The sequence below is a fragment of a genome, unplaced genomic scaffold, assembly GCF_019419815.1.
Source record: "Pyrus x bretschneideri cultivar Hongxiangsu unplaced genomic scaffold, Pyrus_bretschneideri_v1 Contig5, whole genome shotgun sequence".
Classification (NCBI taxonomy): Eukaryota; Viridiplantae; Streptophyta; class Magnoliopsida; order Rosales; family Rosaceae; genus Pyrus; species Pyrus x bretschneideri.
The window spans coordinates 7,239,414-7,267,078 of NW_025999787.1; the positions used below are offsets into that span (position 1 = coordinate 7,239,414).

Sequence of the window (27,665 nt, forward strand, 5' to 3'; positions counted from 1 at the left end):
GCTCCACATCCTTCCTGCACCCCTCTAGACAGCTTGCAAAGTGTTTTCCCTTTGCACTTTACGGACGTGGCACTGTTTTGACAAATGTTGACCACCTTGGGTAAATGTCGTCAGCTAGGTAGTATGGCCCGTCGTACATACGTTCGTTGACCTCATACGTGACTTTTGGTGCCTTTCCTTGCAGGACATCGTTGAACACTGGGGATTGGGCAAGGACGTTGAGGTCATTTTGAGCTCCCGGAATCCCGAAAAAGGCGTGTCAAATTCATGTATCAAAAGATGCCACCGTCTCCAAAATGATACTTTTTGCTCATTTTCTGTCCCCATAAGCACCTTGCCATGCATTTGGACAGTTTTTCCATGTCCAGTGTATACAATCAATGCTTCCAATCATCCCAGGAAAACCACGCATCTCGGCCTTCTTCAGAAGGCTTTGCAAGTCCATGTTTGTAGGTTTCCGGAGGTACTCTGCGGTGTAGATAGATTCGATTGCTTCGCAAAACCTCATCAGGGACTCAAGAATGGTTGATTTCCCCATCCTCGTTATCTCATCCACTTGGTCTGCAGATGCTCCATATGCACGCAAGGTGGCAATAATTTTTTGCTGAGGAAGGAGACCCATAGCACCAAAAACATCATTCTTTTGCACAAAGTAAAAATCATGGTTGCAAACAGCAATCATGATTTTGTTGAACAAATGTTATTCCATTCTAAAACGACGTCTAAAGTATGTATCAGGGAATGCACTATTACGGACAAAATAATCGTCCAAGAGTTCCGTACCTCGTTGTTGCCTGCTTCTATCAAGGTTTCGGGAACGGCTGGGCCTGCAGATCCGAGCCACATCTTGGATGACTCGACGGGAATGTGAGGCTCTGCCTATTCTTGCTTCGTCATCTCTCCTTCTACGCTCCTCATCCTCATCCCTCTCATATTTTGCCACCTGGAGATTGAACATTCCTTCTGATTGGTTAAACAATTCTTACTTTTCCTGATCGAGTTCCCACATCATCCTTGAGGAAGAAGAATACATTGTAAGAAAGAAGCAGAAATTATGAATAATGATAGAGATTTTTGTGAAGAAGGAAACAGAAACTATGACTAATGATAAAGATCTTAAGAAAATTGATGTGAGATTTGTGAGGATGGATGGTGGATTATATAGAGGATTCAAAAATGATTAGGTTGTAGATAATGCCACGTGGCATGCCGTCATTCGTTAAAAATCTAATGGAAATCTATCCTCAAAGATTGTAAACAGATTATGACACATAGTGCGACGTGATTGGTTAATAATCTTATCAGAAATCCATCACCCATAATTGTATTTTCGGATAATGACACATGGCATGTCGACATTCGTTAAAAATCTGATGGAAATTTATCCTCAAAGATTGTAAACAGATTATGACACGTGGCGCGACGTGATTGGTTAATAATCTTATCAAAAATCCATCACCAATAATTGTATTTTCGGATAATGACACGTGGCGTAACGAGTACGATTAAAAATCTTATTGGAAATCCATCCCCAATAATTGTCTTTTCGGATTTTATGACAAGTGGTGCAACGAGAACGATTAAAAATCTTATCCAAACTTACAAATAAAATTATTTTGTATTATTTAATAATACTTCAGATAATGACACGTGGCGCAATGAGAACGATTAAAAATCTTATTTGAAATTACAATTAAAATTATTTTGTATTATTTAATAATACTTCGGTTAATGACACATGGCGTAACGAGAACGATTAAAAATCTTATCCAAAATTACAATTAAAATTATTTTGTATTATTTTATAAATAAATAAAATACTAATATTTTATTGCCTATTGCCAGGGCTATTGAAATGTAATGATGGAGATGCAAAAGACGATTACTGTTCATTAAGGGTAGTAACTATTCACCAAGTGGATTAAATGGTGAATAGCTTGGGGGGAGGGCTCTTACACTGGAGTTGCTCTTAGGTGGGGCTTAAGCGGCGTTAAGTGAGCATTTTTAAAACAGTGCATAAGAAAAAATATGGAGTTTTTAGAGAATTAATGGAGGATTTAGTGCAAAACCAAGTAAGGTGGTGTTCTAATATTCATACATATCCTAACCGAAGTTAGAGGGATGAGGCTGGGTTGTTGTGGTTGTCGGTGGCTGACTTTGTCCAACTTTACTAAGCCCTTTCCTAAATGAGTCATTGCTATAAAGATCGATGGATCTCCAGCCATTGGTGTAGCCAGGAATTATTTGTTGGGTAGGTTAAACTAAAATTATTACTACAAAATCAAGTGGTTAAATTTTTATTGTTACTTACATAAAGTTACACAATAATAAGCCTAAAAGCAATAATTTGAAGTAAGAAATTATATTAGATGTCTGGTGAGGATCATAAGGCTACTCAGTTGATACTAGTGCGATATCATTAGATGCAAAATGTATATCACTCTCTAATTTATCACCATCATCTCTTTTTCTAAATAATGAATCAATAGTTCTTAACCTCTTTATTGAACAAACGTTGACCTAACAAATTGAAAAACAATAAACAAGTTTGTATAATAAATTATATTTCTAAGAAATCTATCCAAAAAAAATATATAGCAAAATTTGAATCTGAACTTTTCAAGTACAAACTCTTAAAATTCAACACAAATAAACTCATCAAGAATTAAGAATAAAGTAGTCAGAAACTTACCTATTGACGAGAAAAATCAATAAACTTTTACAATTGTACACGAATGTCACCAAAGCTTTCTAAAAAGTGAAAAAAATGGGGTACTGTTATAGTCTTCAAAAGTTGAAAATACAGTCTTAAGAAACGTGTAAATACTCATTAAAATGAATAAAATAATAAAAGTTATAATTGTCCTGTTGGCGTGTTTGCTGATTTGTCTGGATCAAAAATACCTGTTTACTGATTTGTGCAAAGTCTGAATCTTGCTATCTGTTTCTGGGTATTTTTCCCACTTGTCCAATTGGGTCAAGTTCTTATCTGGTGAGTTTCATGAGCCAACACTCCATTTTTCATTTCATTTTCTAAGTTGTCCATAAATTCTTGGTTATCTGTTCTAAAATTTTATATCCCAGGCCAGTTGGGTTTCTTGAAATTTGAAAAATCTGACTTGGGATTGTTGGAAAGTTGAAACTTTTATGGATACCCTTCTTGAAAGATGTGATGTTTCCATGGAAAGATTCAATTTTGGGGTCCATCCTCATCAAAATCTTGTAAATGGGTTCAAAATGGATCATGAGTCCACCTATTCAATTTTCCTTCCAACAAATGTGGACCATAATTCTAGTGATTCAAGTCCTCCTTTGAACACTGGTTCAGATGGAGATTCTACTGACCCTGGAGATTTCAATCATCCTGTGCTTAAGCACATAAGCGATATTCTTCTGGAAGAAGATTTGGAGGGTAAGCCCTGCATGTTGCAGGACTGTTTGGCCCTCCAAGCTGCTGAAAAGTCTTTCTTTGATGTCCTTAATCCAAGGGGTCCTCCTTCGCCAAACCAACCCCCTTTGTCCCATAGCCTTGAGAATCCGGATGATGATTCCACCCCGAGTTCTCATAGCTGTAATGGCACCTCTATTCCTTCAGAAACCTCCCATTTCCAATCTTATCTTGCTGAGTCTCAATCGGATAACGTTTTGGTTTCGGATCCTCTTTCTGAGATGCAAAGTTTTGGGCATTTTGGAGGTGTAGGGGAAGCATGTAAGTTCCTCCAAAATGAAAGTTTTGGAACTATTGACCTGGAGAGGTGCCACTTAATGTCTCCAGGTCCTGGTCCGTGCCCTCCGGGCATTCGCACACTGATGAGGAGGCCGGAGAATGATGGGCACAACTCAACAAATATATTGAAGGGAAAAAAGCATCATCAAAGGGAGGATGGTGATTATCCAGAAGAAGGGAGGAGCAGCAAGCAGCCAGTTGCTTTTGCTGATGACTCGGAGCCGCAAGAAATGTTTGATGAAGTGTTACTCAGTCATGGGCGTCATCATTTCGGTAACAAGCAGTCAAAAGGGTCCAAAACAACACGTTCAAAGAAACAGAATAGCAACGCAGAAATAGTAGATTTGAGCACATTGCTAACTCAATGTGCACAAGCCGTGGCAAGCTATGACCAACAAACTGCACGTGAACGACTCCAGAAGATAAGGCACTACTCTTCCCCCCGTGGTGATGCAAAGCAGAGATTAGCTCATTACTTTGCTGATGGCCTAGAGGCACGCTTGGCTGGCGCCACAACCCCGTCATACTCTTTTCTTGTTGGTACGCAGTCATCAGCTGCTGAAATATTAAAAGCCTTTCAGGTATCTGTTTCCTCATCCCCTTTCAAGCACACATCACATTTCGTGGCCAACAGAACGATTATGAAACTCTCTGAAAACGCAACAAGGCTTCACATTGTTGATTTTGGTATTGATTATGGTTTCCAATGGCCTTGCTTTATCCAACATCTCTCGGAGAGACCTGGTGGGCCTCCTAAGCTTCGTATCACAGCGATTGAGCTTCCCCAACCAGGTTTTAGGCCTACAGAAAGAGTTGAGGAGACTGCACGCCGTTTGAAAAAATATGCTGAGAGATTTAATGTTCCATTCGAGTGCAATGTCATTGCACAAAAATGGGAGACAATCAAGTTTGAGGATCTTAAAATTGACAGAAATGAGCCGACTGTCGTCAATTGTATGTTCCGTTTAAAGAATATACCTGATGAGACGGAGATGTTGAGCAGTGCCAGTCCAAGAGACATTGTGCTAAAGTTGATCAGGAAAATTAATCCAGATGTTTTCATTCATGGGATTGTCAATGGTACATACACTGCACCCTTCTTTGCCGCACGGTTCAGAGAGGCACTCTTCCACTACTCTGCATTGTTTGATATATTTGAGGCCACTGTTCCACGCGAAGATGAAATGCGGCTGTTGTTTGAAAAAGCAGTTTATGGTAGAGACATAGTGAATGTCATAGCTTGTGAGGGACTGGAAAGAGTAGAAAGGCCTGAGACATACAAGCAGTGGCAGTTTCGGAATGTGAGGGCTGGGTTCAAGCAGCTTCCACTAGACCAAGAGCTTTTGAAGCAAGTGCGGAGAATGTCAAAATGTTATCATGATGATTTTTGGATTGACGAAGATGGGAACTGGATGCTGCAGGGATGGAAAGGAAAAATTCTCTTGGCGATTTCAATTTGGGTACCGGCCTAGAGCTATTACAATCTTTACTATCTTTGGTGTTGGGTTTTTTCTGTAATCTTCCATCCAGGAACAAAGGTGTTTATACTGCTTTGTACTTGGTTTTGTGAGTTTATTGTTTATTTTTCAATTAATTCATTGCTGCCAATGAGAGCTTGATCGTGGATTTGTAAAACATAAGAAACCCAAATCTATGGAAGCAATGAAGAAAATTGCAACTTAAAGAGGAAAAAATCTAAAAAGTGTTGTACTATGAGGTTGCTGGTGAACTCATCTGGTCAATCTGTCTTAGCTTTAGTAAACTGTGACTAATTAGAATTTTTTTCAAGTTTTACTTTTTATGTTCTTATTTTTATTTAGTCGTTCTTTATTGATTATTAATTTAATTTTAATCTTTTTATATATTTTATAATTAACATGGTCAGCCTTCACTGCAAAAACTTTGTATAGAAAATTAAATTATGGTGGGAACCCAGGAAAGGTTTATATAGTCAAAGCATGGACTACTGATCTTTGCTGATTCTCTTGACTTCCACCCACCGTTGAAGTTAAAGCTGATGTTTTGGTAAAATTTGGCAACTGACTTTGTCATACTATTTGAGTTCAGACCTGCCCAGAAGTCCATTAAATGCAGTGTGAAGATGTTTCTGCAGATTTTATTGCAAACGAGTAAAATAGCATCTGTCTGATCATTGTGCTGTTCCACAAGTTCTCAGGTACTCTGCAATATTTCTCAGTTTTTCCTTCATTAATTTCATTTTTGGTTATCAGTTCCAAATTTTGGTTTTCACCAGTTCCAATTACATCACTTTTGAGTGTTGAAAAATAAGAATTCTGAGCAAATCCTGCTAGATTGGTTATTTTTATGGATAACCCTTTTGTTGAAAGATTATATGCCCCCATGGAAGGATTTGAATTCGGCGACGGCTCAAATTTAGTGTATTCTGATGAGAATCTTGCAGATGGGTTCAGAGAGAATCATGAATCCACCAACCCAAATTACTTTCCATCTAACTTAGATCATCCTAGTGATTTAAGCACTTCTTTGATCCCGGGTTCGGATGCTGTTACTATCGACACTAATGACTGCAATCAACCTGTGCTCAAGTACATAAGTGATATTCTTCTGGAGGAAGATTTGGAGGGTAAGCCCTGCATGTTGCAGGAATCTTTGGCCCTCCAAGTTGCTGAAAAATATTTTTATGATGCCCTTAATCCGGAGGACCCTCCTTTACTCAACCAACCCTCTTTTTCTGTGTGCCAAAGCTTTGAGAACTTGGATGTCGGTTGTCATAGCAGTGATGGATCTATTGCCAGTTTTCCTAGCAGTAATGGCTCTATTTCTGCTAATAGAGGCTGGGTCTGGGATTTGTCACAACCCTCGCATGGAATCAAGTTCCTTCCAAATGAAAGTTGTGAAACCATTGACCTTGAGAGGGACCAGTTAGTGCCTCCATGTTCCGATCAGTGGCCTCCAGGTCCTTACACGCTGATCGGGAATTTGGCATCGGAGAATGATGGCTACAACTCAATAAATGGACCAAAGGGAAAGAAGAATCATCGAAGGGAGGATGGCTATGACGCAGAAGAAGGAAGAAGAAACAAGCAGTCAGCTACTGCTTCTGACAATTCTGATCTGCAAGAAATATATGATACGGTACTACAGAGTGTGAACCATGAACCTGACTCGTGTTTACATGATGAATCTTCAAAAACTAAGGGAAATAGGATGTTGCAGCATAAGGAGCAGTCAAAAGGATCTAAATCATCACGTGCAAAGAAACAAAACAGCAACCGGAAAGTAGTAGACTTGTGCAAACTGCTAACTGAATGCGCAGAAGCTGTGGCAAGCTATGACCAACAAGCTGCAAGTGAACTACTCAAGCAGATAAGGCAGCACTCTTCGCCCTATGGTGATTCAACCCAGCGACTAGCTCATTACTTTGCTGATGGCTTAGAGGCACGGTTGGCTGGTGCCAGAACCCCGTCATATTGCCCTCTTATGATGCACTCACCAGCTACTGAAATCTTAAAGGCTTACCAGGTGTATGTTACTGCATGCCCTTTCAAGAAGATGGTGCACTTCTTTGCAAACAGAACAATTATGAAAACAGCAGAGAAGGCGACAAGGCTTCACATTATTGATTTTGGTATTTCTTATGGTTTGCAATGGCCCTGCCTTATCCAGAGTCTCTCAGAGAAAACTGGCGGGCCTCCGAATCTCCGTATCACATTAATTGAGCTTCCCCAACCAGGTTTTCGACCTGCAGAAAGAATTGAAGAGACGGCGCGTCGCTTGACTAAATACTGTGAGAGGTATAATGTCCCATTTGAGTACAACGTCCTTGCTAAGAAATGGGAAACAATCAGACTGGAGGATTTTCGTATGGACAGAAATGAGGTGACTGTGGTTAACTGTATGCACCGGTTGAAGCACATGCCTGATGAAACAGTGATGGCGAACAATCCAAGAGATGCTGTCTTAAATTTGATCAAGAGTCTCAATCCAGACCTTTTCGTGCATGGAGTTGTCAATGGAACATACAATGCACCCGCCTTTGTCCCACGGTTCAAACAGGCACTGTTCCACTTCTATACGTTCTTTGATATGTATGAGGCCACTGTTCCGCACGAAGATGAACAAAGAATGCTCTTCGAAAGAGCAATATTTGGGAGGGACATAATGAATGTCATAGCGTGTGAGGGACTGGAGAGAGTTGAAAGGCCTGAGACATACAAGCAGTGGCAGGCTAGGTATGCGAGGATTGGGTTCAAGCAGCTCCCGTTAGACCGGGAGCTCTTGAAGAAAGTGAAGACCATGTCGAAGGTGATGGGGTATCATCATGATTTCCGAATTGAAGATGATGGCCAGTGGATGCTGCAGGGATGGAAAGGAAGAATCGTCATAGCTCTTACTGCTTTGAAGCCTGCATAGGAGTTTCACTCTATGATGCCTAAAATCTATTTTCTTGTATCTTCAATATTTCCTGTAACCCTTTTTCAGTCTTGTTTTCGTTCCTAACTATACTGCCTCATTTGGTATCTGAGATTGTACTAGACTGGATAACTCACTAGATTCAATGTACACGTTGGATGAAGAAACGGATGTGAACTTCCAAATCTTGGCCAAGTTGATGGAGATGCTTTACGTTTACCTGCTACCTAGTAAGTACGGAGGCTGCTATTGTTGTTTACTTTTTTGGTATTAAATATATTCGAACTTTGGTTCTCTGGTTTACTGTAAATGTTAACATATTGCAAGAGGTTTGTAGCTAAAATGGATGAGAGAATTCACCCTAATGTGTTGTGTTTTATTCGGTTCTCTGCTCTCCAAATATCGCTTGTATAAAAGAAAACAAATTAGCATGATCAATGTTCAACGTCACAATCACAATCAAGAAAATAATAAACACATGGCTTACAAATTTTGTTGATTAGCCCAAGTGCAGTTCATCTTTATGCAAGGTCGTCTTCACAAGAGATACTCTCATGTAACTAAAGACATCGCATGCCAAACATTTATCGAATGAGTAGTGTAGTTTTTTAAACACTTGGCAAACATTTATTGAACTAGTAGTTTACTTTTTAAACACTTGGCAAACATTCAGGTAACGCCACTGAAACAATATCTTAGTTGCAAAAGAGAATCTCTCATTCTTTTTACCTACACAATACGACACTGATATCAAACCTAATTGGCTATGTGTGAGTGGGTGTGTGTGTGTGTGCGCGCGCGCGCGTATATATATTTTCCCATGTTGATTAGAAGGTGGGGGCTGATTTTGTCCCACTTCAAGAGTTAGGATTACATCTATCAAGGACCTCCCCAGAAGGAAGGTTCATTACTATGAACAAGTAGATTTATAATTTGATATATACCTTCATCACTTTCTGATTCATTTTGATTTTAGACATACAGACCAAGAGTGAAGGGGTCCTCTGCTATATTTGTTACCTTCTTTAAAGAGTTTCAGGTTTTATTTTTCTTTCGAGCGACATTCTAACTAATTTAATTTAAACTACAGAGAAGTGGATTCAAACTTCGGTGCAAGGAGGGAGCACACTGCATCAACCAACTTATCTAAGTTCAGGTCTGCAAAGAGTTTCAGCTTTCATTCAATCTTTTTTTTCTTACTCAATCTTGTTTCTGCTCATAACCTGTTTTCTGATACTCTCTCTCTCTCTCTCTCTCTCTCTCTCTCTCTCTCTCTCTAATTCCAATATCACAGTTGAGTTTCTTGGAAACTAAGAAAACAAACCTGTTCCTGCTAGATTGGTTGTTTAGGGATACCCTTCTTTTGAAAAATTTTCTGTTCCCACGGAAAGATTCCCTTTTCGCCATTGTTCTGCTCGAAATCTAGTAAATCATGATTCAAGCTAATCCCAAAATCATGTAAATGGATTCCAAGTAAACCATGAACATACCATTCCACTTTTCCTTCCACCCATCTCAGACCATCCAAGTGATTCTTTGTTTTCGAGCCCTGGTTCGGATGGAGATACTATTGACATTAGTGATTGCAATCATCCTGTGCTCAAGTACATAAGTGATATTCTTTTGGAAGAAGATTTGGAGGGTAAGCCCTGCATGTTGCAGGACTACTTGACCCTCAAAGCTGCTGAGAAATCTTTCTATGATGTTCTCAATCCAAAGGGCCCTCCTTCGTTCATTCAATCCCCTCTTCCGGTGCACCAAAGCTTTGAAAACTCAGATGATGATTTCACAGTGTTGTCATAGTAGTAATGGCCGTGTTGCTGCTAGGACAGACTTGGTATCGAGTTCAGAAGCCTCTCGTGTTCAATCTTGTCCGGTTGAGTCTCCATCGGATGCATACAACTCAACGTATAGATAGAAGGGAAAGAAAAATCACCTGAGGGAGGATAGCGATTATACAGAAGAAGGGAGAAAAAAACAAGCAGTCAGCTGCTTCTACTGATGGCCCTGAGCCACAAGAAATGTTTGATGAGGTTTTGCTCTGTCCGGATGCGAATCACGAGTTTGAGCCTTGTTTTCATGATCAATCTGTCAAAACTGATGGAAGTGGGAAGTTGCAGAGCAACAAGCAACCAAAAGTTTCTAAAACAGCACGCTCAAAGACAAAGAATAAGAACAGGGAAGTAGTAGATTTGTGCACAATACTGACTCAATGCGCACAAGCTGTGGCAAGCCATGACCAGCGAACTGCGAGTGAACTAATCAAGAAGATAGGGCAGCACTCTTCTCCCAATGGTGATGCAACCGAGAGATTAGCTTATTACTTTGCTAACGCCCTAGAGGCGCGCTTGGCTGGATCCAGAACCCCCTCATATTCTCCTCTTTTAAGTACGCAGACACCAGCTACCGAAATCTTAAAAGCTCACCAGGTGTATGTTACTTCATGCCCTTCAAGAAGATGTTGTACTTCTTCGCCAATAGAATAATTATGAAACTAGCAGAAAATGCTACGAGGGTTCACATTATCCATTTTGGTATTTCTTATGGTTTCCAATGGCTGTGCTGTATCCAACGCCTCTCTAAGAGACCTGGTGGACCTCCTAATCTTCGTATCACAGCAATTGAGCTCCCGCAACCAGGTTTTCGACCTACTGAAAGGGTTGAAGAGACAATGTGTCGCCTAGAAAAATATGCTAAGAGATTTGATGTCCCATTTGAGTATAATGTCATTGCTCAGAAATGGGAAACTATCCGATTTGAGGATCTTAAAGTTGACAAATATGAGATGATTGTTGTTAACTGTATGCGCCGATTAAGGCACATACCCGATGAAACAGTCGTGGTGAGCAGTCCAAGAGACACTGTCCTAAACTTGATCAAGAAAATAAATCCAGACCTTTTCATTCACGGAGTTGTCAGTGGGACATACAATTCCCCCTTCTTTGTCACGCGGTTCAGAGCGGCGCCCTTCCACTACTCTGCGTTGTTTGATATGTTTGAGGCTACTATTCCTTGTGAAGATGAACATCGCCTAATGTTCGAAAAAGCAACATATGGTAGAGATATAGTGAATGTCATAGCGTGCGAGGGACTAGAATCGAGTTGAAAGGCCGGAGACATACAAGCATTGGCAGGTTAGGTATCACCGAGCGGGGTTCAAGCAGGTGCCCCTGGACCAGGAGCTCTTGAAGAAAGTGAAAACCATGCTGAAGTTGATGCGTTATCATAACGATTTTCAAATAGATGAAGATGGCCACTGGATGCTGCAAGGATGGAAAGGAAGAATCGTCATTGCTCTTTCTGCTTTGAAGCCTGCTTAGGAGTTTCACGATGTGATGCCTAAAATTTGTACTCTCTTTGAATTATCAATATCTCTTGTAGCTTTTCTTTTTTCAATCTTAATTTTCTCTTATCCATCTCTGTCTATGGAGCTTGATCAAATATCTTCTGCAATTTTTTAGTTTGGGAATATGATCATGATGATGTCGGATTTACTACGTGTGTATTTGATGTGCAAATTACACCATAACACTGGCGTACTAGCATACACATAGTAAAAAAAAAGTATGATAAGAACTATGACTTATCTTAAGAATTGTAATTTGTCGACAAGCAATACGACATAATAGAAAAAATGTGGCTCATCATAAAAGAATGAGTCCGTTCATTCTCCTGTGAGATTACATCTAACGTTAACAAAATCTTCCATTCCTTTTGGCTTATTTCTCACTTAGCAATCTGACATAAATTAATAATTTAACGGTATTAGATTCAGAAACGAGAGAAATTTCTCATGAATTTGGGATTTAACTTATCCATGCAAAAAAATTCATTTTCCAACGTGAGTTAAATATTCTCAACACAACTCTTGACGTTAGTACCACAAAAATTAAACACGTGAACAACATGTACTAGGTTATGTGGGATCACAGGCTAACTTTGAGTAGAACACATGATTAACCTACAAAACAGACAACAATATACAGTAATCACGCATGGACTTAGAAAAGTTGTTATAGTAGCCCACGCATGGACTCGGAAAAGTTGTTTGGGTAGCCCATGTCGGTATGATCGTTATGTTTGTGGTCCTTATTCACTTATACACACACACATACGCGCTGATGGTGCACAAGGTGGCTGGTGACTTTGTCCAACTTGAAGATGAGATTAAGACTTAAGACCTTCCCAGAAGGTTAAGGTTCATGTATGTATGTATGTATGTATGTATAAAGAAACAAAAAATCCTATCACTAAACACACATATATATATTTGGATATACTTGCAATCATATCTTCTGACCCACTTATGTTTCTATCTTTTTCAGGTGTGAAGTATTCTGCAACACAAAAGATCAAGAGGTACTCTGAAAATATTCAATATTTGTAAGTTCAAATCTTGATTCTGTTCATAACCTGCTTGAATTCCACAACCACAAATCTGTATGTTTGTGAGTATTTCTGATTTACCCATTTGGCTTGATTTCTTATTTGGTGTGTGAATTGCATAAAATAAGATTGAAATTATATCACTTTCTTGTTTTGCCCAATTTTTCTTGGCCATCAGTTCCAAAATTCCAATATCTCAGTTGGGTTTTCTGGAAAAACCAGAAAACTCTTACCAGTTTCTGCTAAATTGGTTGTTTTTATGTGTACCCTTTATGAAAGATTATAAATTTCCATGAAAAACTTTCAGTTTGTTTCGACTCAGAATCTTGTCAATGGATTCCAAGTGAATCATGAACCTACCAATCCACTTTTCCTTCCAACTACCACAGACCATCCAACTGATTCCGGGCTTTCGAGCTCGGGATCAGATGGAGATTGTTTTGACATTAGTGACAGTCGCCCTGTGCTCAAGTACATAAGTGATATTCTTTTGGAAGAGGACTTGGAGGATAAGCCCTGCATGTTGCAGAACTGTTTGGCCCTCCATGCTGCTGAGAAATCTTTCTATGATGTTCTTAATGCGAAGGATCCTCCTTCGCCTGATCAACCGCCTCTTCAGGTGTACCATAGCTTTGAGCACTCAGATGATGATTCCTCACAGAGTTGCCATAGCAGTAATGATTCTAGATCTGCTAGGACAGACTCGGTTTTCGATTCTTCAGAAACCCTGTTGGCTTCAGACTCAATTTCTGGGAATTTTGGAGGAGTTGGGGAAGCAAGAACTCTCATTCCAAATGGGAGATATGGAATCATTGACGTGGAGAGGTACCAATCAGTCCCCCCGGGAGGTAATACACTGAGGAGGAATTTCGCACCCGAGCCAGAGAATGATGGCTACATCTCAGCAAACAGATTGAAGGGAAAGAAGAATCGTCAAAGGGAGGATGGTGATTATGCAGATGAAGGGAGAAGCAGCAAGCAATCAGCTGCTTTAGGTGACGACGCTGAGCCACAAGAAATGTTTGATAGGGTATTACTCTGTCATGTGAATCATACGCATGAATCTTGTATTCGCGACAAACCTTTGGGCAGTGAGGTATGTGAGAAGTTGCAGCCTACCAAGCAGTCAAAAGGGTCTAAAACAACCCGCTCAAAGAAACAGAACAACAACAGGGAAGTTGTGGATCTTACCAACCTGCTAACTCAATGTGCACAGGCCGTGGCAAGTTATGACCAACGAACTGCGAGTGAACTACTGAAGCAGATAAGGAAGCACTCTTCTCCCTATGGTGATGCAACCGAGAGATTATCTCATTACTTTGCTGATGGCCTTGAGGCGCGCTTGGCAGGAACCAGAACCCCATTATATTCGCCTCTTTTGAGTATACAGACACCAGTTGCTGAAATCTTAAAAGCCTACCAGATGTATGTTAAGTATTGCCCTTTCAAGCACATGTTACATTTCCTTTCCAACAGGACAATTATTAAACTAGCTGAAAAGGCAACAAGGCTTCACATTGTTGATTTTGGTATTTCGTATGGTTTCCAATGGCCCTGCCTTATCCAACGCCTCTCGGAGAGAAATGGTGGACCTCCTAATATTCGTTTGACAGCAATTGAGCTTCCCCAACCAGGTTTTCTTCCTACAGAAAGGGTTGAAGAGACGGGGCGTCGCTTGAAAAAATATGCTGCAAGATTTAATGTCCAGTTTGAGTACAAGGTCATTGCACAGAAATGGGAGACTATCCAACTTGAGGATCTTAAAATTGACAGAAATGAGCTAACTGTGGTTAACTGCATGCATCGGTTAAAGCACATACCTGATGAAACCGTGGTGGTGACCAGTCCTAGGGACATTGTCCTAAAGTTGATCAGAAAAATTAATCCAGACCTATTTATTCACGGAGTCGTCAACGGGGCATACAATTCACCCTTCTTTGTCACACGGTTCAAAGAGGCGCTCTACCACTTCTCTGCAATGTTTGATATGTTCGAGGCCACTATTCCTCGCGAAGATGAGCAGCGGCTGATGTTTGAAAAGGCAGTATATGGTAAAGACATAATGAATGTCGTTGCGTGTGAAGGACTGGAACGAGTTGAAAGGCCTGAGACATACAAGCAGTGGCAGGTTAGGTATCATCGGGCTGGGTTCAAGCAGGTGCCTTTAGACCAGGAACTCTTGAAGAGAGTGAAGATTATGCTGAAGGCAATGGATTATCATGATGATTTTCTAATAGATGAAGATGGCGAGTGGATGCTTCAGGGATGGAAAGGCAGAATCATCTTCGGTCTTGCTTTCTGGAAACCTGCTTAGGTGCTGGATCTCATGTTATCTAGGCTAGAGTTTTTAAGAGTCATGGATGACTATTACAATATGCAATCTTTTTGTTCTCTAGTTTTCAAGTTGTTTTTACTATACTGTTCTAAAAATTCTCGTTTAGTGTCACTTAGGCCCTACCTAAGCGCTTGGCGACTAGCCACCGTTTCAATTAATCCCTATACATTTAAAAATTAAGGAAGAGCGCCTAGGATTCCATCTAGACCCACCTAGGCGCCCATTTAGGTCGCAACTCTTAAATAGACAAAAAATAATTAACTATCATTTTGCATTTTATTTTTTCAATAAATTGTTAGAAACTTGTTGATTAATTAGATGAACACTCGTTCTCCATGTTTTCAATATATTTTAATACTTTATAATCTGTATGTCATTCAATTTTGGATAACTAAATTTAATTAAAATTAAATAAACAGCCTAGGCGGGAACGTCTTGCCCAGTACCAAACTAGCGCCTAGCGTCTTGTAGAATCTCATACACTATATGTAGTCATGGTTTATGATTTCATTTATTAAGTTTCCTTTATTCATTTCAGCTTCTTGACAAACAGCTCTCTTTAGTCCGGAAAACCCTCTAAGCGCGGTCACTTGGCTGCGGCAGCCTCATTGCAGATTATGCGCGCGATGTAACTTCTAACTCGTTAGTTACATAGGAAGCAGGGATTAAACTTGAAAAAATTTAATATGGCTTAACAGATTTAAGAACTTGAATTAACGAATCAAAGCGTGAAATGATGAACTCAAAACTTAAAATTATGCAGTGAAAATCATGAATTTACTTCAGACACACATTCGACTTGTAACCTTCAAGAAGCTAGCCGAAGAGGACTGTCACGAAGAACTCATTTAACCGCTGAACAAGTACCAGGCCATTTTGGACTGCTATGCATCATTGACAGTAAACCTAATATACAATGCATGCAATTCAAGTGAGAGAGAGAGAGAGAGAGAGAGAGAGAATTTGGACTAAACAACGCTTGAGGAACAAGGAGTGGACTCAGTCGAGCTTCAAGATTCTTATCTGGTGTTGCTGCTGCTATTTTGTTCCTTCTACTGTTGCCTTATTGTTCCTTCTACTGTTGCCTTATTGAGTCAAATGCCACAAAAAAAAATCTCCATGCATTGAGTCAAACCAAATAGGCAAAAAAAAAAAAATGAAAATCAAGGCTTTTCTCTGAAAAATTCAAGAGATTGTTCTGGTCCACATCACATTAAATTGGATGAATCTGAACCCACCTCAAAAAAAAAAAAAAAAAGTCAAAGGTTCAAGAGACTGTTCTGGTTGAAAAAAAATACCCCACCACATCTTCTGTGTTTCGGTTGAGATCCACATTTTGGATGAATCTGAGCCAGTTTATTAAAATGCAAGGACAAATTGAAATCCCTTTAATATTACTTTTCTCTCTCATCTTATGAATCAAGGGTTTGAATTGATTGGCGTCCTTGTTGCTGTAGTTAAAGGTAGCCGCCCCACTGCACCATATCATGGATAATGCACCAAAGTTTAGAAAAGTTTGGTACTATCTACACATCTTTTTTTTATCTTTTACATACACTTTTTAATTTTCAACCGTCGAATCAAATGAATTGAAGAAAATCAAATAATAAAAATAAATAGATGAATTGTGAAAAGTAAAAACGAGTGTATGGATAACACCATCCTAGAAAAAACCATCTTTGGTTTAGTAAAGCACATAGTTTATGCATGATTATATGAAACTAGAAACAGTCTTGCTAGACTGTTTGGCATCAGAAAATACTTATGTTACTAGACTATGAATTTGATATATTAATTAGGTTGATTCTTGTTTGAATATGTCATCTGCATTCATAATATGATATCATAAGCATCCACTACAGGTGTAAAAAGAGAGCTTTACCTTATATATTGGTTCTCCAAGTTGTGTCATGTGTCTCATAACCTCGTGGCTAGTGCAAAAAAAAAAAACCTCATACAATGTCCGTCTCTTCACCAGATTTTAGGGCATGTTTGGAAGAACATTTAACCAAATACAGTTGCTTATATCATATTTGACATAAATACACAACATGACACCGAATTTAAACTCACAGTACGATTTCACCAAAAAAAAAAAAAAGGAACTCACAGTACAACAATATAAACATTTGTATGAGAACGTAAGTTTAACAAGAAAACAATACCTTAATAATGATACTCCAAATTGTGTTATGTAGTGTGTCCATAGTCTCATAATGTGGCGTTGAAGTATTTACCCCTATAGTCAAAGCGTGTTTGGAAATACTTCTAGTTAAAAAACGATTGTTTATACCACGTTTGAAATAAATAGACAAACAAACCTTCTTCATGTTAAAACACTGTTTCTTCCAATAGAAACAAAAAAGAAAAAACACAGAAGAAAACAAAACAAAATCAATTCTTCTCGTGCAATAATCTTTGGTTCCCCACTTTTACACTTCACACATTGCATCCCGATGTATCTGGTTGTCCAAACCAAACAACTAGTTCAAAATTGTTTTTAACTACAAACGATATTCAACACTAAATTTATCATATGAGAAAGAAAAAGAAAATTCAAACTTAGAACGCAATAAGTTAAAGAAGAACTAACCACCACGACAATTCAGCACTTGCATCAGTTAGTCCAAGAAGCTTCTTTTTAATCAATCATCATAATACACAACATTATCGGTCCATTTAGTACTAAACAATGAAAGGTTTCTCCAATCAAGTGTAACCTTTTGCCTCTGGTGATGGCAATCAAAACTTAATATAATAAAGTAGTGAAAGCAAAAGCAAAAAGGAAATGGAATAATATTCCACTCTTAATATAAAAACAAGGAAATCAATTTTGTTTACTAAACTAATCCAATAATTGTAGGATTATCACTCATTAGTAACCGCTAATCCCTCATAGGGGTAGATTTGGCACCAAATAAGTCAAGCTGAGTTCTGAGTCAGGTTCACATAATCTGATCATGAACTGCTACTATACTCATATTTAATAAAGAATTATTCAACAGTGTTAAGAAAATATAATGCTTTTACATTTTGATAGGACATACACCAGAATCGATTATAAATTTTTAATCAAATATAGAATAGCACATAAAATAAAAAATGAACAGCACTAACAATGACCGAAGCACAAACAATAAATGATACTAATTCGTGATTTAGGTACAGGTTATTACCTGTTTAGTGACCTTCCAAGTTCTAGTTTCTATTAAATGTTTGTAATTAAGTTAAAAAGTGCTTCTTCTAGAAAACACTTCAAATGTATTTTTTAAATCCAACACAATTTTTTTCCCGCCAAACGCTACTAAGAACACTTTGGTAATTCAAAAACGCTTTTAGTTACTTTAAAATAACTTCCATGCAGGCCCGGTAATTTCCCTCCAACAAAATCGATCCATTCTGATGACATATATTAATCAATTTCCCATTTCCAGGAAGGTGTGATCAGATAGACTTTTGGTAGCAGATCAAGATTCTTTGTTCATAAGATTTATCATCATTCCTCTTTTAGTAGTTTTAGGATTTTTGAGAACTTCATCCAACATGATTGGTTGAAGCCCTGAAATATTTTAAGTTGGCTGCTATTGTAATAGAAGTGCAGGCTTAATTTGATCTTGTTCCAACCTTGAAGTCGCATTGCCTAAGATTTATGAGTGCTAAAGTCCAACCATTTTCATTTTGTATTTGTATAATTTAATTTCATTTTGTTTTAAGTTTTAAATATTAATTTATAAATTTTCGTTTCTGTTTTAGTTTCTTCTATTGTTTTACGAAGTTTATGTTGAAGTTTCTAATATATCCTGGATTTAACGGAAAGAAAGACTGATGTTAGTGAACATGGCCAATTGTGCCATACATTGTTAAATTCAGAGACAAAAGAAACTAATATGAGAGTTCACTGAACTATTGCTACAGATAAGCCTACAAGTATATAAAACTAGAAGTGTTCATACACTTCCTACTTTCTTCATCCGCTCAGATTTCTCATTTGCTTCTGAATCCCGTTAGATTATGGATACCCTTGAGGATGAACTTCCCAGTCCCATGAACAAATCCGTAATCGAGCAAGTCGACGACTCGAATGCGAATCCTGTTCATGAGTTTGGAGCCAGCCATGATTTCACTGATCACAATTTCTTCCCTGTCAATTCAGACCCTTCTGATAATTTACCCTCGTTGCCGGGCGTGAGCACGGAGGTGAATTTTCCGGAACGCAGTGAAGCATCCAATGCAATTCTCAAGTACATAAGTGAGATGCTTATGGAGGAGGAGGAATACTTGGTGAACAAGCCCTGCATGCTGCAGGAATGTTTGGCACTCCAAGCTGCCGAAAAGTCATTGCATGATGTGATTGTTCAGGACCAAAATCCCTCTTCAAGTGATCCACTTAATTTCATACATCGAAATGTTGAGGCCCCGAACGAGGGCAGTAATCACAGCAGTACTGGCTCTATAGCTGCTGGAAACAGGGTTGGCTTGGATTGGGGTTCTGTTCAAGATGTTTTCGAGTCCTCTCGTGCCCAAATTCCAAACCCTTTGGTTTTGAGCGGTGAGGGTGAAATCACGCATCTAAAACACAATTCATCGTCTGTTGTGGAGCTGAGGGAGCAGCAGGGAAACGATGTGAGTTTCAATTTGGACAAGGATGGCAGCGACTCATCAAATGGATCAAGGAGTAAGAGGAGTCATCAGAGGGAGGACGAGGATTCTCTAGATGACTGGAGGAGAAACAAGGATCCAGCGGTTTATGCTGACGAATTTGAGCTACCGCAGCTGTTTGATGAGGTACTGCTCTGTCAGGGTGAGAAACAAGAGTCCAACTCATGTTCTCCCAAGGAAAGCGAGAAGTTGCAGCTCAACCGGAAGTCAAAAGTATCGAAGGGCAAGAAAACACGCAAGAAAAAGCTGGATGACAATGCGGGGATGGTTGATCTATGGACGCTGCTGACTATATGTGCACAATCTGTTGCAAGCTATGACAAAAGGAAGGCAAATGAACAACTCAAGCAGATAAGGCTGAACTCTTCTCCCTATGGCGATGACACGCAGAGATTAGCTCATTACGTGGCAAATGGCCTCGAATTGCGCTTGGGTGCGGATGTTCCCTCGAACGCTTCCCTTCCCAGCAGTGAGATGTCAGCTGCTGATATCTTGAAAGCTTACCAGACTTACATCACGGCATGCCCTTTCCAGAAGATGTCGAATATCTATGCTAACCAAACGATTCTGAAACAAGCAGAGAAAGCGACAAGGCTTCACATCATTGATTTCGGTGTCCTCTATGGCTACCAATGGCCTTCCCTCATCCAAGACCTCTCCAAGAGAAACGGCGGACCTCCCATGCTTCGCATAACCGGAGTAGAGTTTCCCCAGCCAGGTTTCCGGTCTTCAGAAAGGGTCGAACAGACAGGGCGGCGCCTAGCGAATTACTGCAAGAGGTTTAACGTCCCCTTCAAGTACAACGTCATAGCAACAAATTGGGAAACAATTCGGTCTGAGGATATCAAAATCGACAGAGATGAGTTAACTGTAGTCAACTGCTTGTACCGGCTAAAAAACCTACAGGATGATACAGTGACAGACTGTCCTAGGGATACAGTTTTGAAGTTGATCCGAAGAATTAGCCCAGATTTGTTCATCCATGGGGTAGTCAATGGATCCTACAATGCACCCTTCTTTGACATACGCTTCCGAGAGGCACTCTTCCATTTTTCTTCCCTGTTCAACATGTTTGAGGAGACTGTGCCACGAGAAGATCCACAGAGGTTGCTCTACGAGCAAGAAGTATTTGGCAGAGATGTTATCAATGTGATAGCATGTGAGGGTCCAAGAAGAGTCGAAAGGCCGGAGACATACAAGCAGTGGCAGACTAGAAACATGAGAGCTGGGTTCCGGCAGGTACCGTCAGACCAGGAGATCTTGAAGGAAGTCAGGAGTATGGTGAAGAGAGATTACCACAAGGATTTCTCCATCGACGAAGATGGAATGTGGATGTTGCAGGGATGGAAAGGCAGGATATTCCATGCTATTTCGTACTGGAAACCTGTTTGAGTTACAAAAGGCACCAAGGCAATGCCCGAAAAGTGTGTGCTAGCAGTCTGGCTCATATTCTGCTGGTTTTCGGACTTCGGGAGAGTAATTTTACGGGACTTCGATTAGCTAGTACTGCTTAGAACTTGTAAGCATGATTTGTAGTTATGTACCCTCTTACAATCTGATTTGGGTGTACTAATAGTTCAGTTTAATGAAAGTTTACCGTTATGTTTTGAAGACCGGTCGATGAATGCATCGGAGAACCCTGAAAGCCGATATTAAGGCCGTCAACCATAAGTATTCTCCTGGGTGCAAAACCTGCTGATAAACCTAGGAGCCATAGTATCTTCACCACAATTATCAAGATTCCAAAGTAATTCTCTCATAACTCCGGTAACCTAATCGTTGAACCATAAACAAGAACTAACAAAAACGCAATGTTACAAACCATAGATTGGAGCATGAACTTCTTTATTATACTTAAAACTCCCGAGTATAATACAAATTTGTGTGTGGAAAAGAGAGAAACCAGTTCACCAGAAAATCTAACAAATTTGAATGGCTGTTATGAGAAGCGAGCATTAAATATTTGACAAGAAGATTACAGATATAAATGATAGGGCTTGAAAGCAGTTAAAAAGTAAAGTACACGCAACTATAAGTGAATCACCTAGTTATGCTTAGCCTCTTTTGTTTTGACCCTTTGATGGTCTAAGAACATTCCAGTTCAGGTTTTCACCCTTTGGTTTCCTGAAGGAGCCCTTACTTGTATTTGGTGACGACTGCTGACCAACTTGATTAAGTTTGGGTGACTTGTTCGGGAGTTGTTTCCCAGAACCAACTTCGGACTGTTTTCTTTTATGGTCTCCATTAGGATCACCGTTCGACTTATCAGTATTTGAGCACTCTGCTTCATCCATCGAGGATCCATTTTCTCTGTTGAAATGCAAATAGGAGAAAAAAGATAGGAGAGCAGAAGTAAAACTTCGGAATCAATTTTTGCCGGCATATATTTCTTAGTCATCCAACAGACCAAAAATTTCCATTTAAAGAGACAAAAGAACAAAAATTAAGTATTGAAATGTCAAATCACCCACCTAAATGACACCTTTTCACTTTGGATGCTAGAAGATGTGGCAGCAGGCTGACCAGGGTTTTCCGATACTTGATTCAGTTTCTATCATGGAAACACTTTTATGTGAGGTGAAATAAAGCCAATCAAGAAGTACACAAGATGTCAATAGCCATTAGAAATCTTAAGATCCATGAACCTTATACTCACATCAATCGATGGATTGAAACTTTGAAACGACATCCGCCCTCTAACTGCTTCAGGTTGAGGGTCACCTTCCATTATGACCACACTGCCCAGCCGTCCACATGAAGCAAGTAAAATTTGAACAACAGGAGGAGGAGCAATGTAACTAATGAATAACTATAGCAGGTAGTCGCAGTCATCTCTGGTTCAATGCACGGAGTTATTTTAACTTAGGCCTTAGGGCATCCACGTTGGGACATTAATGCCTTTGCATACTAAGGGATCCCAAAATGGGTTAAAACCCTATTAATGCCAATTAAGTAAAACTCTCTCTTGGAAGTTATAGCTTATAGTTAGGTTCTACAAACTGGTTCTCTAGGAATCATCATTCACAACCCATATCCAATTTTTCGATACCAATAAATCCAGAATTGCTCCAATTCCTCAGATACTACACCTACTTTAGGTCACAAAAAAATCTTTCCCATTGAAAACTATCATGCAACAAACAATTACGAAGCGAAGATCCACAGTAAACCTTCAAATATATTCATTTCAGTAATTTAATCCAAAAGGCGAAACAGCTCAAATGCTTTAGATAAACAGTAGAACAAGAAACAAAGATGAAAAAAAAATCTACCACTTTCGTATTTGGTGGGAAGGGAAAGCAAAATCCACAGCAGGTTTGACATCTTCTTCTTTCTTCACTTCTCTCTGAGTTGCTCTTTGCATAAACTACAGTAATTAAGAAAAATTAACCCATACGTTAAATTAATCTGAAAAACTAATTACAGGTGCACCAGAAAATTATAAAACTCAAAATTTAAAAACCTCAAGATAAATTTAAGCAAAACCCAGATCACATTCTAAGCGGAATTATAAAAAATAATAATAATTAATCTGACATTAACACTGAAAATAAATCGAAAACCCCAAAAAGAATTGAAATTTCTTCGTTTCTTTTTACCTTTAAGTTCCTGAGAGTGCTGGAAAGCTCTCGCTTCGCCATATTAGCCTTCTGGGTTTTCACTCTGGAATCCAATTGAGAATTGAAGTCGTTAACTTTAAGCGGTAATTTCTCTGCGGAGGCTCCGCCGTGAATGAAAAAGCTTTCCTGTATTTGTTCTGCAGCTGCGGGAAGAGAAGACGAAGAGGGAGGAAGCAAGCAAGGGTTCTTTCGGGGACGAGCACCGAACGAAAAGACAAATTTGACGCTCTCTAGCGATGGGCTTATTTTGGGCCAGGGTTTGGGCCAACTAGGTCACCAAGTCCACGTCAATTCCAAATTAGCACCCTAGGTTTTTGAGGTTGTTAATCCTTTGATCTCTAAATTTTTTGTATCCGGTTGGTCGCTTGACTTTTGAACTTCTATTTAATATGATAAATTTGCAAGAGAATTGTAGTTCATTTTGAGTAGGACAAGATAGAGATCGGTTAAAGTGGAGAAAATAAAATAAAATGGAAGCAGATGGAGTAATAATATAACGATCATAATCATTAGTTCTATACAGTCACATGAATTTGTTTCTGGAAACTTTGAATATCATCCACTGAAATTCCTCGTCCGTTAAACTAAAAGAGAAGATTTTTTAACACAAGCTATTCTACATTAAAGATGAGATATAGCTTTTGAACCCGAGAGTGAAAAAAAAAAAAACACTAACCAACTTTTAAACTTTATTTATAAATCATGTGATAAAAAATAAACACGCTAATTCATACTTAAATAATAATTCACTCATCAATAATCATATTATATAATTTATAAAAATATAATTCAAATAAATGAGTCGTTTGACTTTTGAGTTCAAATAGAAGACTCTCTGAAGTCTATGCCTATAAAAACTCGGAAAGCGCCCTTCTCACATAAATCACTCTCTGCCCTGACCCAGCTAGCAAGAAAGAAACGCAGCACTTCCAATCCATCATCCATTACAATCGCAAAGGTGCCAAACAAAATTCACACTTTCTGTTTTAACACCATTAACAATTCAGCAACTTTTGGTTCTAATTTCTTCTGGGTATTCGGTTTTCAATCGTTTTGCTTGAAATCAAATAGTGGGTTTCTTATTCTTCTTCTTATCTTTGTTCCCTTTTTCTGTGAACAGAAATGGGTATCTTTGTTTATAACTGTATATCTGAAATCTGTATGTTTTGATGGGTATTCTGAAATTTTTTTTATTGAGAATTGGGTTCTTTTCTCACTGTTTTTGCTTATTTGGCAGGATATCGGTATTTTGGCCAGTGGCAGCTTGTTGGACCCAGTGAATATGGTAAGTTGAATGACCCATTGTTCTGTTCCCTTTAGTTTGTGCTTTCTAAAATTGGAATATGAGAATAAAGTTGTTGACTTGATTGTGTTGGTGGTTTAGTTTCTAATTCTGTTGATTATAGAAACCTTGAATGGTGATGTTGATGCATGTTTGTAGGATGAAGGAGGTTTAAGATTTGACCAAAAATAGGAGGTTTTAGATTTGAACGGTTTCGGGTCTCAGTTAATGAGCTTGGATGCTTCTGTTTCACATTTTATCCATGATCTAAATGTTTGGAGTTACTTTGACTGAAGAATTTTGTTAAATGATCTGATTATTTTTATGTAACAGGCTTATGAAGACTTTCGCACTTCAGCGTTTGAGCAAAGTTACCGTTGTTACCCTGTCTCGTTTATTGAGAAGGTTTGAATTCTGAAACCCGAAAGTTAAATTTCACTAATGAAGTGTGCTCCATAAATGAGGGCAACACTCTGAAATCTATCAATGGAACCTATGCTGGAGTGGGAATGCATCTTCCAGTATTTGAGTTTTGTGAATAGTCAGAGTGATGTATTAGTCATAATTGAATTTATTCATTCAGCTTCCTGTTTGTACTGATTACCCTTTAATCTCGGCTTTGCAGCCACATCTGGAGAAGGGTGATAAAAGTATGTTTATCTGCTTGACTAGTTCGTTTATACTATCTGTGTGATGCTTTCTTTTCGATAGAACATGGTAGTACTGAATGCTTGTCTAATTATACTTTTTTTATATTTGTCCCTCCAGTTTTAATGCCTCCGTCAGCTCTTGACCGCCTCGGTAATTGATCATTCTGTCTCTTCTTTGTCCTGCTGTTGCAAATTGAATTTCAATTTATCTAAACCTGTCTTAATATATGACGATATCAACTAAATGAGAACTTTTCTTTTCCAGCATCTTTGCAGATCGACTACCCTATGTTGTTTGAACTTAACAATCCTACTGTTGGACGAGTTACTCATTGTGGGGTTTTGGAATTTGTTGCTGATGAGGTCTAATATATTTACCATACTGGGTACACATCTTTCCCTTGCAAGTTGTAGCAGCAGCATTCCAGATACGGTCATGCTTCTAACTCATTTATGTTTTTTTGTTCCTTGTAGATGATGCAGAACATGCTCCTTCAAGAGGGAGACATTTGTCAAGTAAAAAACAAAAGCCTAGTAAAGGGAACATATGTGAAGTTGCAGCCTCACACTACGGACTTCCTTGATATCTCAAACCCCAAAGCCATGTTAGTTAATCACTTTGAATTTTCATTTGGCTAGTTGGATTGCAGTTTGATATAACTGTGAAATTATTTTTAATCCTAACTGCTCTTGCTGTCGCAGTTTGGAAACTACATTGAGGAGCTACTCGTGTTTAACCACTGGTGATACTATCATGGTTCCTTATAACAATAAGCAGTATTACATTAACATAGTTGAAACAAAACCCTCCCCTGCAATCAGTATAATTGAGACGGACTGTGAGGTTGATTTCGCCCCTCCTCTTGATTATGTGGAACCTGTAAAACCTGCAGCACCTACTTTGTCTAAGAAGAGACCACAAGAAGGTGCTTGTGCTTTTTTTTTTTTTTTTTTTTTATATATATAAATAATTTGATAAATGGATTGAAGTTCTAATCATTGGCCTTAAATGCATATTCATCTTCTGCCTACAAGACTGTAGAATTCCTTTCTATCAACTGACGTGGATTTTCCGTTTTTAATGGGTATCTTTCAGCTGAAGAAGTACAACCTGAAAAGATACCAAAATTCAATCCCTTCACTGGTTCAGCAAGACGATTGGATGGAAAACCAATGACAGAATCAGTTGCACCAGTTTCAGCTCCTATAAAGCAGCACCAACAGGAGAGTGAAAATGGAACCAAGGATTCAAAGTCATCGACTTGTGCTGCACGTAAATCTGGAAAGCTTGTGTTTGGTTCAAATGGTAACCAACCCACGAAAGAAACCCCGAAAGTACGTCCCTCATTGTTTGTGATTTTAAACAATATAAGTATAACACCATGCTTATCTGTTGTATCTGTACTTGTAATCCCAGGTTGCCGCAAAGAACAGCAAGCCAGAGCCATCTAAGAAGGTAGAACATACACCTCAGAAGGCAGAAGAGCCGAAGTTCCAAGCATTCACCGGGAAGAAGTATTCACTGAAAGGGTGAACTTAAGGGCGTAACTTCATCGAAAACAAGGAAAGAAAAGAAGGCATTTCTTCTATCAATTCTGTTTTGAGAGATGAAACATTCAAGTTGTTTTGGCAATGGAAGGTCCAACCCCAGAAAGCGCCCTGCACTTGAATGATGTTTTTCTGTCATATGTAAATAGGCACATGAACCAAAGGTTGGTATAAAGTGGCAACTTCCATGTCATACAGATCAAATGGAACTATGTTCATATATTTATAATTTAAAATATTTCTTGAATTTTGTTGATTGTTGTTAGGCCATTGTGCCTTGCTTCTCTTCGTTCTTCGGAAATCGTTACCTAGAGTAAATTATGCAACCTACCTCGGGTCCTTAGGGTTCGGTAAATTAGAGTGTTTGATAATATCTGAAGTGCTTCTTCAGGAAGGCATCCAAGTGAAAAGAACCTCCCATAGAAAGCAGTGGGAGAACTAAATGGTGAACCAGTGGCAATAACATACAGGTCTTTTACTGTACTAACACAAGTATTCAACTCTTAACACGGTTGCGAATGCGCGGTTGAATGTTAGTTTGTTGCTGTATAGCAATATTATTTTTCATTATACTTTGTATTTAATATCGTTCATGAAATTTAAACTTAGCATCTCTTTCAATAGATTATGCGCCAAATTCGCTTTTCTCATTGTGTGACATCGAAGTTTGGTCCTTCATTTTGTTGATTTCATCGTGATGGATACAAACCATATTTCTGTACCAAATCTCAAATGATGTCATTTGCTTGATATAAAGTTCATCTCCCTGCGGCCCTGCCATTTTGCAAATTCGATCGCAATTGGATTCTGGAACCGAAGGAATGGAGATTTATTTTTAAATTTATTTTAGATTAGTTTTATATTTAAATTGATTTTATTTGTTTTTTATTCGCATAATGCAAAGTTGGCATCCACATCAACAAAAATATGGGCCTACGTTTGTCATGTCATCATGTAACGGATCAATTTGACAGCTTGTTTAACAGAGGTCTGATATTGTAACAAATTCGTAAGTTGTATGACATTACAATGTTCAAAAATATGATATATGAGTTTGTTATGT

The 27,665-nt window shown here is 38.8% G+C and overlaps 6 protein-coding genes and 1 pseudogene across 6 annotated transcripts; 6 read left to right on the forward strand and 1 right to left on the reverse strand.

The window, feature by feature from the left end:
• The first annotated feature begins 2,879 nt into the window (after positions 1 to 2,879).
• Positions 2,880 to 5,335, forward strand: LOC103954288 (scarecrow-like protein 14). The gene has a single exon (XM_018649172.2). It carries the CDS (start codon positions 3,148 to 3,150, stop codon positions 5,197 to 5,199), a length of 2,052 nt encoding a protein of 683 aa, XP_018504688.2. The 5' UTR covers positions 2,880 to 3,147; the 3' UTR covers positions 5,200 to 5,335.
• Positions 5,336 to 5,668: 333 nt separating this feature from the next.
• LOC103954285 (scarecrow-like protein 30) lies at positions 5,669 to 8,425 on the forward strand. The gene has a single exon (XM_009366096.3). It carries the CDS (start codon positions 6,053 to 6,055, stop codon positions 8,120 to 8,122), a length of 2,070 nt encoding a protein of 689 aa, XP_009364371.2. The 5' UTR covers positions 5,669 to 6,052; the 3' UTR covers positions 8,123 to 8,425.
• On the forward strand, positions 8,268 to 11,582 carry LOC103954338 (annotated as a pseudogene).
• Positions 11,583 to 12,307: 725 nt separating this feature from the next.
• On the forward strand, positions 12,308 to 14,903 carry LOC103954286 (scarecrow-like protein 14). Its single transcript, XM_009366097.3, is given in 2 exon segments — positions 12,308 to 12,326; positions 12,448 to 14,903. A coding segment is annotated over 1 exon segment (2,055 nt). The 5' UTR covers positions 12,308 to 12,326; positions 12,448 to 12,767; the 3' UTR covers positions 14,823 to 14,903.
• A 3,770-nt stretch (positions 14,904 to 18,673) lies between these two features.
• LOC103954287 (scarecrow-like protein 11) lies at positions 18,674 to 21,113 on the forward strand. Its single transcript, XM_009366098.3, has one exon. It carries the CDS (start codon positions 18,855 to 18,857, stop codon positions 20,892 to 20,894), a length of 2,040 nt encoding a protein of 679 aa, XP_009364373.2. The 5' UTR covers positions 18,674 to 18,854; the 3' UTR covers positions 20,895 to 21,113.
• Positions 21,114 to 21,330: 217 nt separating this feature from the next.
• LOC103954284 lies at positions 21,331 to 23,326 on the reverse strand. Its single transcript, XM_009366095.3, has 5 exons — positions 23,102 to 23,326; positions 22,775 to 22,869; positions 22,159 to 22,240; positions 21,974 to 22,053; positions 21,331 to 21,812 (listed from the first exon to the last, which is right to left on the reverse strand). Exons 1-5 carry the CDS (start codon positions 23,141 to 23,143, stop codon positions 21,557 to 21,559), a joined length of 555 nt encoding a protein of 184 aa, XP_009364370.1. The 5' UTR covers positions 23,144 to 23,326; the 3' UTR covers positions 21,331 to 21,556.
• Positions 23,327 to 23,967: 641 nt separating this feature from the next.
• On the forward strand, positions 23,968 to 26,849 carry LOC103954283 (ubiquitin fusion degradation protein 1 homolog). The gene is given in 11 exon segments (XM_009366092.3): positions 23,968 to 24,080; positions 24,360 to 24,407; positions 24,738 to 24,809; positions 25,030 to 25,054; positions 25,173 to 25,205; positions 25,320 to 25,412; positions 25,415 to 25,440; positions 25,529 to 25,659; positions 25,757 to 25,980; positions 26,151 to 26,389; positions 26,472 to 26,849. Coding segments are annotated over 10 exon segments (963 nt in total). The 5' UTR covers positions 23,968 to 24,080; positions 24,360 to 24,404; the 3' UTR covers positions 26,589 to 26,849.
• Positions 26,850 to 27,665: the final 816 nt, after the last annotated feature.

Bases quoted from the DNA above. Each gene is read 5' to 3' on its own strand.
- LOC103954285 (XM_009366096.3), top strand. From the start codon at position 6,053: ATGGATAACCCTTTTGTTGAAAGATTATATGCCCCCATGGAAGGATTT.
- LOC103954288 (XM_018649172.2), top strand. From the start codon at position 3,148: ATGGATACCCTTCTTGAAAGATGTGATGTTTCCATGGAAAGATTCAAT.
- LOC103954287 (XM_009366098.3), top strand. From the start codon at position 18,855: ATGGATACCCTTGAGGATGAACTTCCCAGTCCCATGAACAAATCCGTA.
- LOC103954284 (XM_009366095.3), bottom strand. From the start codon at position 23,143: ATGGCGAAGCGAGAGCTTTCCAGCACTCTCAGGAACTTAAAG. The intron at 22,870-23,101 runs GTAAAAAGAAAC...TAATTACTGTAG, and splicing joins GCACTCTCAGGAACTTAAAG to TTTATGCAAAGAGCAACTCA. The intron at 22,241-22,774 runs GTAGATTTTTTT...ACGGCTGGGCAG, and splicing joins TCCCACCAAATACGAAAGTG to TGTGGTCATAATGGAAGGTG.